Below are 12,539 nucleotides of genomic sequence, written 5' to 3' on the forward strand. Positions count from 1 at the left end.
AGGTGGGAAATGGAGGAGAGAGGAGAAAAGTAAGTGCAGCAATGTGCTGGGAAAGAGCTGGGCTGGAGACCAAGCTTCTTTGTCCAAGGCGCTGAGGTGACAATCCCCATTGCCTCCCACCCTTAAACCAGACAATCTGTGAGACTGCCCTGGCCAGGAACCCTAAGCAATCAATGAGTTCATGATAAGGTGAAAAATGGAGGTGCGGGGCAGTGTCATGAAATGTCCTGCTGTGCCTCTGTGGGCACTAACTGAACTGGTAGTAACATCTCCGGGGTTGAAATCCTAGTTTTGTTGCTCGTGTGCTGTATGACCTTGGCTAAGTCTCTTGAGCTTTTCTGGACTGAGTTTCCTCAGATGGACACCAGAGGGTTGCTAGCTCCTCCCTCAGCAGTATTAATTTCTCCTTTCTCTGTGTTCCAAACCTCTATTGTAGAAATAATAATAATAACAAAAATCGATCCAGTTCCTATTATGATGCCAGATACTCTGCTTAACGTCGTAATCTGCTGATTTAATCCTTACAATAACAGCAGCTAATGTTAAGTCCTTACTATATATTAAGCACCCATCTAAGAATTTTACATATATTAACTCATTTAATTTTCACCAGAACTTAAGTAGGGAGCTTCAATTATTATCCCCATTTTGAAGGCAGGGAACCATCTTTTTCACTTTAATAAGCCTAGCATTGGGCCTGACACATAGTAGGTGATAAAAAATGTTGGCTGGTTTGTCGAATAGAATTCCAAAAGCAAAGGATGATTAATTCTTAACTTGCCTTGCTCAACATTTTTCCTTTTAGAAGGAAAAAGAAGCAATGTAGGAAAATTGCTACTCTGGATTCAGTGTCATCACATTTTACAGCTGGAAAGTATCGAGATCATTTAATTCCACTGCCTCTTAGAGATTAAAAAAACAGAGGTTCGGAAAGGTTAAGTAATTGTCCCATGTCACACAGCTAGTCATCGTTAGGATGGGAACTGAGGTTCTCAGCCCAGAGCCCTTTCCATTATTCCAAGTTGTTTAATTTTGACCAAGAAAGAAAAACTGATAAAAGGGAAGTAATGGGGATCTGGGGAGAAAGCAACCATATATAGAGTTGACAGTAGCAAAGGATGGGGGCATTGGACAGAATCTGACTTGACGAAAGCAAACTGCTATGTGTTGAGGAAAAGAATGGTCGTGTGATCCCATGGCAAGAGATTCTAGAAGGGAACATAAGTCCATAAAGATAGGATGCTCTAAAAATGAAATTCTGCCTCTGCAAGCTCAAAGAATCAACCTGACAAAGTAAAGGGAGGGAGGAGGGGTGAACAGAGAAGGACATTTAAGGAAAATCATTGTTGTTGCACACAGATAAGCTTTAAAATATGATGAGCCTAGATTTTAAAAGGACATGTACACTGAACAGTGGAAGATTATGCGACCATTAAAAAATCATGTTTTTAAAGAATATTTAATGATATGTGAAAATAGACCTATATAATGTTAAGTGAAAATAGCAAGACAAAGCTGTATATACAATATCATTCCAATTTTGATAAAAATTCTATATATGAAATTATACATGCACAGAAAAGACAAGACTAAAAGAATATATCAAATTCCAACAGTGGTTCCCTTTTGGTGATGAAATTATGGGTGATTTAAAAAAATTGTTTACTGTATCTTCCAAATATTTAACAATGAATATATATTGTACTTATTATCAGACAAAAGTTATTTTTTTCCTGTTGTAAAGGACACACAACGGATAGAAGGAGGGGACCACAACCAAGGATGAGTATGAGAGTAGCATGAGCCTGTCAGGAAGACAAAAGCTCAGAACTAGCTGAGACGACAAAAAAAAGAGAGTCTTGGTAGCTATGTTTGGAGAAAGAACAAAAACAAAGGCAGGTTTAGTCTCAGCGCCGGGGAAGAGGATGTAACGCTGAGAGAAAAGAGAGAAGGCAGAACTTCTCTACCTCTGGCTTGCCTTTGTCTTCTCCGCCAAAGAAAAGGATCGTCAAAATGGGAACTGCAGGAGTTGTCCAGGTCAGGGAGGGGCCAGGCAGATACTCTTAACTATTTTGATTTGAGTTCACTTTCCCAGGTTCAGATAATTCATATAGCAGAACCCAGGGAGAAATAGTATATAGGATCCTGAAGTTTTTGTTGATAACCCTTAAGAAGTCACAATGAAAAGGTGAAGTAATGACAAAGCTCAATACCATCCTGCCTTGCAAAAAAAAAGGGAGCAGGGGTGGGGGGAAAGGTAAGCTTATGCAAATAACACTCTAATAAATTTAATATTAGGGTCTGGACATCTTTTGGATGGCATTGTTAGAGTTAATTTGTGGGCACTAGAAAGGAAAATGGTGATAACCTGGAGCCTGTGTGCACTCACCAAGGATAAGTTGTGGCAGACTAATTAGATATCAGTGCTTAGATCAAGTGCCATCCCCACTGAGATGCCTTTAAGTGCCCTGGTTGGAAGCAAGTGCCTCCCTCTTTTTTTAAACATTTATCATAGCACTTCAAACCTTGATCATAGCACCTATCGCATTCTACTTGTATAATGGTGTGTACCTCTATCTCCCTAGATAGAGTAGAAGCTTCTTGAGGTCAAGGATTATGTCCTATTTACCTTTGTAAATCAGTCCTGCAGTGCTTCATACACAGCAGGCACTCAATCTCCACATCAACTTAAATTGGATTTTTATTGATTGATTAAAGAAATGTTGTGAATGTGGTGAATGTTAATATTTCACAAAGAATCTCCTTCCTAACTTTATGGAGAAGATGAAGAAAAGTGAAATGGTTATGGCTGCTGGACTCAGTAATTCTTAAAGTATTCATCTATCACAAACAGGAGGGAGGTCTCCACTGGTGAGCCATGTGACTCTCCTTTATTTTAAAGAAAAATAACTGTTTAAAAACTACTAGGATGATGATACAGAAGACATCCTATGTTCTTAATCGGGTGGAATTAAGAGCCCAGAGAAATAAAATGAAATTCAACAGGGATAAATTGAATGCCCTATGTTTAGGTTTAGAAAAATCAATTACACAGGTGCAGAATGGGATAGACCTGGCTTGATAGCAATTGATGTGAAAAAAGATCTCAAAATTTTAGTTGACCATGAACTCAATATGAGCTTGAGTCTGGCATGGCTGCTAAAAAAAATCAAACATAATCTGAGGCTACATTATGGATGTAGATGAAAAGTGGCAATGGTTCTACTGTACTTGGCATTGGCTAGACTGTCTCTAGAGTGTAGTGTTTATTTAAGAAGGACTTTAACCGCCAAGAATGAATTCAAAGATGGGTGACCAGGATGGTGAGAAACCTCCCTCAAGTGCAAGGACTACGTCATGTGAGAAACTGAAATCCACCCAGGGCTCAGCCCAGTGTTTTTACAGGTACTCAGTAAGTCAGTTGAAATGAATGGAAGGAAGGGAGGGAGAGAGGGAGAGAAGAGACGGTGTCCAATGGAGATCTTTACACCACTCTATGTGGTTAATGTCGTTATTTTAAAGATGCGGAAATTGAGATTCAGAGAGATTACGTAATTAGCCAAAGGTCCCATAACAAGTAAGGAGTGGAGATGGGATTCTAACAGTGACAACTGTCCGTCTATGTCCTGTGTCTAGGCAGGGGCTGCGGCCTGCCAGGTGGAACTGCTGGAGGGGACAGTTCTACGTGAGTGCCAGATAAGACCAGATGATCTTTAAGAATCTGAGACTCTGCCTTGACACCACTCTCAGCCCAGCCAATGGCCTCCCTCCACATGGAAGGTGTCCCTGGAGATAGTCTCCCTGAATATTGGCCACCCCCAGGCTCAAGTCTTGTTTCTTTCTTGCTCTTCTGGCTACTTCCCTGGATTCCTAGAAAACACTCAGTATATATATCTCTATTTTCATGAGTCTCATCAGTTTCAGAACCTTAACTGAATTCCTTGAGATCCATGTCTTGATTCTTAGCTCCTCTCATACTTCCCAACACAGTGGACAATGGGGCCCATATTGATACAAAGATTCCCCAGAGAGGTAAGTGTAAGTTTTCTTAATACGTCACCTACGTACATGCCAGAACAAGATCACAGACTCTCAGCAATCTGAAAGGGTTATAGGAAATCTGCCTGAGGACAGAGGGATGGCTTGAATGATTATTTCGGGCTCTCATATTTCCTAACCAACCAGTAGAGAAGAGGGAGAGATGGAAGAGCCCTAGACCTCCAGACAATTATACCAGTACAGTTACTTTCCCCATTTTGAATGTTAACACCTCCCCACCCCCCACCCACCGCTGCAAACCCCTAGGTTACCTGTAAGAAAGAAAGGCATGGGCACCCACTGCCAACACAGCCAGCCCGGGTGTGTGCAACTCATACTGGAAGGAGTACAAGGAGGATGAGCAAGTACGGAGGGGGAGGGGAAGGGGAGACCAGAGGCCGCACCACAGGAAGGGAGCAAACAGGTAGTGGAAAGAAAACAGATGCACGGAGCAAAGGGAGGAATGAGTTTCGGGTGGGTTTGGGCGAATTCCCCAGACTGTTGACTTTCCTGCCTGAAAGCATGCGTTACTGCCTTCCCCCTGGCCTGCTGGCAGAGGCTGGGGCTCCAGGCTCACTGGCCGCCTGTGGGGAAGGAGGGCTGGCTGAGGGTCTTTCTGTGTGGGACCTGAGTCCTCCTTCGGCTCTCCCTGGGCTCTCGGTGCGGGGGGCTGGGACCTTCTGCCTGGTGCTGGACTCCAGCTGGGGCCAGAACCAGTTAGAAACCACTCTGGAGCCAGAAGAGAAGGGGGCTTTGTTAGCTCAGAGGACACAAGCAAGGCGGAAAAATTACATACCAGGCCGCTCTAAGTATGCTTGTTTAGAGAAACTGCTTGCATTTATGAAGTCTTTGGTGCGGAAAGCAGGGTTGCAAATGACTGCATCAGAGCGACAGTAAAGGCCATTAATTTCCTGTTATGTTTTCCTGTGTTGGGGGCTTTATTAATTTAATTTTACACTGTCGAACAACAGCGAGAGCTGACACTGCCATGCCGCCAAGGCTGGGGTTTTCTTTCTGTGTGTGTAGCAAGGCTTTGCCTGACATGCAAATCAACGCTATTACCAGAACCAATAAAGATGTGTGCAGGGAAGAGGGAAGGGATAAGGAGGGGAAGGGAGGGAGGGGAAGGGAGAGAGAAGAGGAGATAAAGGGCGAAAGCCATCCTTGGGCAGTTTCTGCTGCTCTCCATGCTTAGCGTCTCCTGGTCTCCCAGAGGAGCCTCCGCAGTTGGTAATACCTGCCATTCCTTCACTTCCTCTTCTATTCTCTTCTGCCTTCTACTCTCTGCCTTCAGATGACTCTACCTCTGTTGTCCTCCTCTGTCCCAGCTCCCAGCAGAACTCAAAGAGGGACAAGGAGTTCCCAGGAAGAGGTGGGAGATAGAATTCTCCCGCTGCCCGTTCCCAGCGGAGACGTGTCTCAGAAGCACAGAGGCAAGAGACCAGATGTTGCCAACCCGGCAGGCTGGAGCAAAGCCCTTTGCCACATGTCACTGCCCTTTCCGGTCATTCTTGTCCTCCACACAACTCTTTCCTCTAAAGTCAAGGATCCTGGCCCACTTCATGGGCTTGCGCCCATGAAGAAGAGTATATAAGGACAGATATTCCAGCTCATTTATAAGTCCCTCTAAGAGTTCTCATATCCTAACCTTGTCAACCATTTATTTCTTTTGAATTTCCAGAAAAGAAAATACTGTCTTTCATTGTTTCTCCTTAAGAGATTCCAGCAGCTATCTTCACTAGCTACAAGGTGCCTACTTGCTTTTGACCAACGTGCCAGAGAAAAATGGATCTCCAGCATCAGAAAAGGGCAGGTTCCTGGCAGACCTCATTCTGATCCCTTTTACTACCCAGACCTCATACCTACCACCCCAAGACTACCCACACTACCCCTCACCTAGAGCAGCTTCCACAAGCTAGTTGTCTCAGTGGTCCACACTGCCCTCGGCCCAGCTTACCATGCCAATAGTTCACCCAGGTGTCCGCAATGACAAATGAGATGGAGGCAGGGTTGGGAGGGAAGAGGGAAGGAAAGGGAAGCTCCTGGAGACACTCCTAACAAACATACCGTCCGCATCCCTCCATTCCAGTCTTCAAAGTCTGCTGGGGCCTAGGGAGATCTTTGTAAGCCGGTGGGGGGGGGGGGAAGTGTGTGCGTGTGTGCGCGTGTGTGTGCGTACACGCGTCTCTCCCTCTGTCACTGGCCTGCCCATGCTCCTGCCTGCACTTTCTGCTTCAGGAGCCATTTGGCAGGCTCTGGGAGGCTGCTGGATGGAATCCAGCTCTCCCCGGGAGGAAAGCATAAACTTCATAAACTACATTTACTTTAATGCAGGTTCCTGGGCAGCTTTCCTCAGGCTTTTCTTCCCTCCCCTTGTCCACTCTGTCTCGATCACATTTTATCTTGGCCCCTGTGCATACCCAAGACACACACACACGCGCGCACACACGCATGCACGCATGCATGTGCACACACTCTATAGCCAGTACTCCTGAAAAAGGTGAAGCCTGGGGTAGAAGGAGAACGGGCAAGGTGCACAGCTCTGTTTAAAGGAGAAAGCCTCAGCCCAGCCCTGCAAGGACCCCTGTGAGATGCCCACGCGCTTGCCTCTGGTGGAGATGAGCACAAAGGGTGCTTTGAGGCAGGCAAGCAGGCACCTCGGGGAGGGAGGGATGCTGACATTTCATGGGGACGGCCAAATTAGGAGACACCTGAAGGCTGGGCCACAGGGCTCCGAAGAAGGAAGGGAGAAAAGGCAAGGCCTCCATAAAGGTTGAGGTTTGTGAGGCCTCCCTTGTCTGGTGCTGTCAAGGTCAGCAGGTTCGAGTTCACCGAAGGGTCAGGATGGTTTGAATTACTGGCTCTGCTGCAACTCAGCTCTGAGACTCGTGATGTCTCCCAGCTCTCTCCCAACCCTCCCCCAACCCTCCTTGCCTTTTCACCCCCATGGGGCAGAGTGGGGAGGGTCCTGGAAAGCCTTCCAGCTACCATGGCCCTGGGGAAGCAGGCAGAGGAGGGGGTCCAGGGCTCCTCGTGCAGCCACAGTGGTCAGGGAGGCTGATGGGACCCATTCTTCTGGCAGGCGGCAATAATCCTGGGTCTCTCCAGCCTGTCTTCTTTCCAAACCCTTTTTCTGAGGGTCCCCCAAGGCCCTGCCCTTCTCAGCGGTCTACTGGCCCATAGGAGAGGAGGTGCCCAGGGAGGTAAGCCCACAAGCAGCAGGGCCTGGGGAACTGGGGGACAGCCTCAGCGCCTGGCTCCTCCCTCCTGTCCAGAGCCTGTGCTTGGAGAAGGGCAGCGCTGAGGCAGCGGATTTCTCGCTTGGTGCCCTTGCTGGGTGGGGGAAGGAGAATGATGCCTACCTGCAGGGCTGGAAGGTAGTTTCCAAGGGAAGACTAGGATCTGGAGACATAGCCTGACAAGATGGGTGAACATACAGGTGCACAGGAGTGTACAGAAACAGGGCGGGAGCACGACCTGAGGCCTTTGCCAAGAAAGTCGTAATACTCTGCTACACCTACCCCCACTTCCGGTGGTGGAGGGACATAGACAGCCCACTCTACTGCAAATCTGTATGTTCTCTCCTGGGGCATGGGGTCGACCTAGCTATTCTATCTTTTTGGCACTTTATGAAAAAAATACTCTTTTGTGCTAAATCACAACATATTTCCTCAAACAAGCAATTATAACTCTATCCAAAACGGCATGAACTGGCGGAGAACCTCAGGTAGGTAGTTAATGATTTAGCCATAGTCTCTGGTATAAACCCAGGGACTTATGTATAAATTCATGCACCCAGTCAGCTACATACTGCCATGGCTAAACCCTGGTCCTTCCCCACAGAAAAAAGTAAGTCCAAGGGGCCATTTACCTTGGGTAAAGTTCTTCATAAAACATCGACATAACCTATACCTGCCTCCATAAAATGACACGGTCAGTGTTCAACAGGCTCATGGCCAACATTGGCCAGAGTTTGGCTAAAACATATAATCCAACTAAGATAGAAAAATTCTCCCCTCAGTATGAATGGTCTGATTTCAGGTTACTGGGAAGAATAATCATAACAATGAACGTGTGTTCGTAAGTGGATTTTTTTGGTGTCTTGGCAAATGCTGACCTTTGAACCTTAGCTGTTCCTTGGACTGGAGTGGACATTAGCCAGGTTTGAATATTTGTTGGAAAATGAACACAGGTTGAGCTTTGTTAATGCAGTTAAACCCGGGCACTTGTCTAGATGGATGATTACCTTACTCTAGATTTGGTTTCTGGACTTTCATAGAACCTGCTTCATGAGAAGCAGTCTATGACCTCACCTGTGCCAGGTAGTATAATGCATGTAGAAACATATAATTCCAGCAATAATCCACAGAGCATCTCTCCTTAGAGAAACTCAAACTCTGCTTGGCTTCCCTCTGCCAATATGCCTTCTTACAGAGCCTGGCCAGGGCCCAGAGGAAAGCGAAAGCAGAAAGAGGCTCTGTGATTTCCTGCTCATGACGTAAGCTCACTTCTGAGATCCAAGGGCATTCCACCCCAGGTCCACACTCCTGGGTGGGGATTCTCTAAAAAGGGAATCTAATGGCTCCGGGGGGGTTGGGTGGGTGGGTGTGTGTGTGTGTGCGCACGCGCGCATTAGGTGATGAACAGACATAACTGTGCCCAAGTGCTAGAATCAGTGCAACCTCATTTTGTTTACTCAACATAGTGCAACCTCACTGTGTCTTCTGGGCCCTTCCAGCGCCCCTCCCAGCTCCTTCAAGCTGAACCCTGTCCCAATAAAATGATGTGTACTCAGCGAAATTTTCCGAAGCTCTTCTCATGCAGCGAGTGCTCAGATCCCTCTCTGTTTCTGCCAGTCCCCTGCATCTGGACCAAAAGACCACAGAGGACAGATGCTGAGAGAGTCAGGCTCTGGCTCCTGTCTGCCTCTGTCTGCCCATGCAAGCCTACCAGGGCGCCCTCACCTGCAGACTTCCTCCATCAGCCTCCTCCAAAGTCCCAGGGCCAGGCAGCCGGACAGTGGCAGCCTCTCCTCTCCCCTGGGTCCTCCTTGCCTGCCTTTTCTGAAACCAGCACTCCTCCTGGTACCTCTCCAGAAGGAGAGCCGGGAAGAGAGACTGGTGACCAGGGCATGCCTGGTTTGCATTAATGAGATACTCGGAGTGTAATCCAGCCATAGAGGCAGCCTACAAAAGGAGGCGATCGCGGGCGGCCAGGAGCAGAGCTGCTCAGGTAATTGGTTTATCTATCTGGAAGCAGGGGGAGCAATCTCAGCACAGACAGACTAGCAGTAAAGTCTCTTCCTTAAGGCTATTTCCTTTGTCTTTTCAATTGCCTGCACATCCATGTGAGAGAGGGAGAGAGTGTTAAAGAGAGAGGGAGAGGGAGAAATGTTAATTTGTGAATTAATGGCTTTTCTCAGCGGAATTGTAAATTCAAATGTCACCTCACACGGTGACACCACGGCTGGTCTGCTGAAGAAGCAATGATAAGATCCCCCACCTCCCTCGGTGCCCCTCCCTCCCCAAAGATAGCTGTGGAGTGGAACATGCTACTTTTAATTTGCAATAACAACACAACAGAGGTATGCAGTAATGACTGCCTTCTTTCACCCTCCTCCTGGCTTCCTTCCCCCCAGTCCAGTTGGCTCCCCATTTCCTCCCTCCCCACCCCTTTGCTCTTCTGAAACAACACCTCGCCCCACCCTGGCTGCCCCCCACTGTACCCCAGCCAGAGCCTGATCACATGGGGGGTGCCTTTGGAATTGACGATGCTGCAACCCTCTCTTCTCCTTCAATAATCAGGGAATTAATGACCCTGAAGTTAAAGTGAGGCTGATACTGAGGCCCTGCCCAGCGTTGAGAAAAAGCCTTCATTGTTTTCAAGCAGGAGGCGGGCAGCAGTGAGGGAGATTCATGGATGGAGATTGAATATGCAATTTTCTTTCACCTTGCCAAGAGCTGCCCCTGGGCTGTGCCTGGCCTAAATTTTTCCTTTTACCATCTCTGCCTTATCCGGCCCTCCCACCTCCCTTCCATTCTTTCCAGAAAATTACCTTCAAAATTGATTTCCACTTTTACAAACAAATATAATGGGAACACAGGAAAAAACTTGGGCCGTGATGAATTAGGGCTGTCAGGTGCTTCCAGGTCTCCTTTGCTTTTGTTTTACTACCCGATCTGCTCTTTGTTTTTCCAAGGGCTGGAAAAAGTGCCCCCCAACCACTGAGTGCCTGACCCTTCAGGCCACCAGGGCCTCAGCCCCTAAACCCAGCAGCGGCCCGTGGAGGAAGGGATCCAGGCCCTGAGACTGTTAGCCTCTTGGTTTCCCAGGGAAAGCCTGAGCCACCTCCTCCTTGTCCGCTTGTTGGCCCTTGGGAACCCACTCTCTGAGTAGTCTCTAACCGCCACCCCCCAGCTATGTCCCCTGACCCCCACACCATGTTCCCTCTGGCCCCCATACCTCTTAAAGTCCAGACCAGATGCAAACCTCCACCTCCTCTAATGTGGGCAGGATCAGTGTATACCTCCACTGGAGCAAATGAGAGACAGACAGACACTGAGAGATCCCGAAAGACAGGCAGGTAGAACACGGGGGCAAGATCCCGAGATTGGGAGACCAGGCTCCTCGTCGAAGGGCTTGTGAGGGTTCTGAGCAGCAACTCCCACACAGCCTGAGGGTGTAAGGACTCCCAGCCTCAGTCTCCCTCGCCTTGGGCCCCAGGCCACCCCTGGAGATAGGTTCCGTATAACCCCTCCATTTGCCAACAGAATGCACAGTGATGCCTACGGGGCCCTTTGGGCAAAAGTCTATATTCGCGCCTGTGCCTCGAGACCATGGACTCTAACACACTCAGGCCTAGCTTGAGTTCTCCCTGCTCCCTGGCACTGGTGGACATGCACCTGCTCCCATTTGATCACCTCTTCAAGTATATACACTACCCAGAAGACAGCCTGCCTGCCCGATGCATGGCATTCCACATCCCCTTTCACCCAAAGATCGCAGCCTGGTGGAAAACACACACATGCCCACATTTTCATGAACCATGTAAGAAATTACATATGTGTCTATAAACGAACATACATAAATAAACTCGCACAAGGGAACAGAAATGCACAGCAGTGGACAGAGGCATGCCTCCGTGTTAGGGAAGAAGGGGGTCTCATTCGCATACACTAAAATGCCTGCGGATGCTAAGAGAGACATGTGGCCCAACTGGAGTAAGCAGAGATGGACATAGGGTCTCCCAATCACATGGGAGGTTGCCATCTGTCCCCCACTGCCCTGAGCCCACCCAGGTCAGCTTATCCCAGCATTAGCTTCCTTAGGCTGCCCTACATAAAAGAGGCCGCACCAAGGTTAGGGAGCCTGTGCCCAAATAAGTTTCTTTCCAACACAACTTCATTTCCCCTCAAAACATGAACTTGCTAGTTAGGACTTCCTCCGTAGACACACAGCAACCCATCAGCCAAGACAGAGTTGGCTCAGCACCCAATACCCATGATCTTGCGTAGTCTTCCCCATGGTCCCCTCAAAGTGAGTGCTGTTACCATCCCCACTTTACAGAAGAGAAGACTGAGCTGATAAAGGTTAAGTGACTTGCCCAAGGCACTAGGGTTCAAACCCAGCTCTGCCTGGCTCCAGAACCCACACTCTTCCCTATTGGGCCCCCTGTCAATCTGGGCTACGCTCCAGGGACTGCCTGCTGGCCCCTAACCCAAATCCTCCTTCCTTGTGGGGGTCTGTAGCCTTCTCTTGCCTGAAGCCTTCTCTTGCCTGAAGCATCCTATCTATAGGGTAGGTGCTGCTCATTTCCATAACCTCATCCCCTCATTTGCTCCAAGTCTAACCTGAGCAGCACACTTGGGGATCTCTAGGAGGGAAACTAAGGAAATACACTGCTTCTTCCAGTTACTGCTCCATCTAAAGCAGAAGGGAGCTATTAAAGGCAGTGACAGGATTCAGACGTTTGCAGCCGTGCAACCCGCCCTGCCTGCAAATGCACAACTGCACTGCGTTGGCATCACTCAACTGCACAACTCATTGTGCACCTAATTAATGGAATGCAAAATCACAGCCCCCTGCAATTCCACACACCACAGGATGAGACCAACACACCTCCCCTCCTGCATATAACAGACTCAGACCATATGACTTCATTTGGATTTCTGGACAAGTTTTATAATTGTTCTGTGTTTCACCAACACCGATGGATGGCAGTGCTTTGGGCCACAGCTGAAAGCAACTTGGGTGAAGGCAAAGGACTTTGGTTTTACAAGTGTCTCTATCTTCCAGTCACACAAGCCAGGGCAAGCAACATTCAGGCAAGCAGTGTCCCTTCAAAGGACCCTAATATACCCACCCACAATTATAGCCAAAAAAAGGTAAAGGTAAAGGTTTCAGCAGTGTACTGAACGGTGGTCTACCTTCTCAGACTCTTCTGTGTGCTTCATGACATAACTACGTCATCTATCCCTTGTCTGTGTCCTTGTCTCATTCTG

General features: G+C 48.0%; 1 protein-coding gene across 12 annotated transcripts in view; it reads right to left on the minus strand.

Annotated features, from left to right (window-relative positions):
* The window catches only part of PAX2 (paired box 2), a 90,783-nt gene that overhangs the window by 31,200 nt on the left and 47,044 nt on the right, over positions 1-12,539 (minus strand). For 9 of the 12 annotated variants that reach the window (XM_015599922.2, XM_015599923.2, XM_015599927.2 and 6 more), the window contains one exon: positions 10,501-10,569. The exons of the other annotated variants lie outside the window; for them this stretch is intronic. In XM_015599922.2, the coding sequence (XP_015455408.1) occupies positions 10,501-10,569 (69 nt within the window). The remainder of the gene's footprint in view (positions 1-10,500; positions 10,570-12,539) is intronic. 12 annotated transcript variants of the gene reach the window in all.

Source organism: Pteropus alecto, unplaced genomic scaffold, assembly GCF_000325575.1.
Source record: "Pteropus alecto unplaced genomic scaffold, ASM32557v1 scaffold88, whole genome shotgun sequence".
NCBI lineage: Eukaryota > Metazoa > Chordata > Mammalia > Chiroptera > Pteropodidae > Pteropus > Pteropus alecto.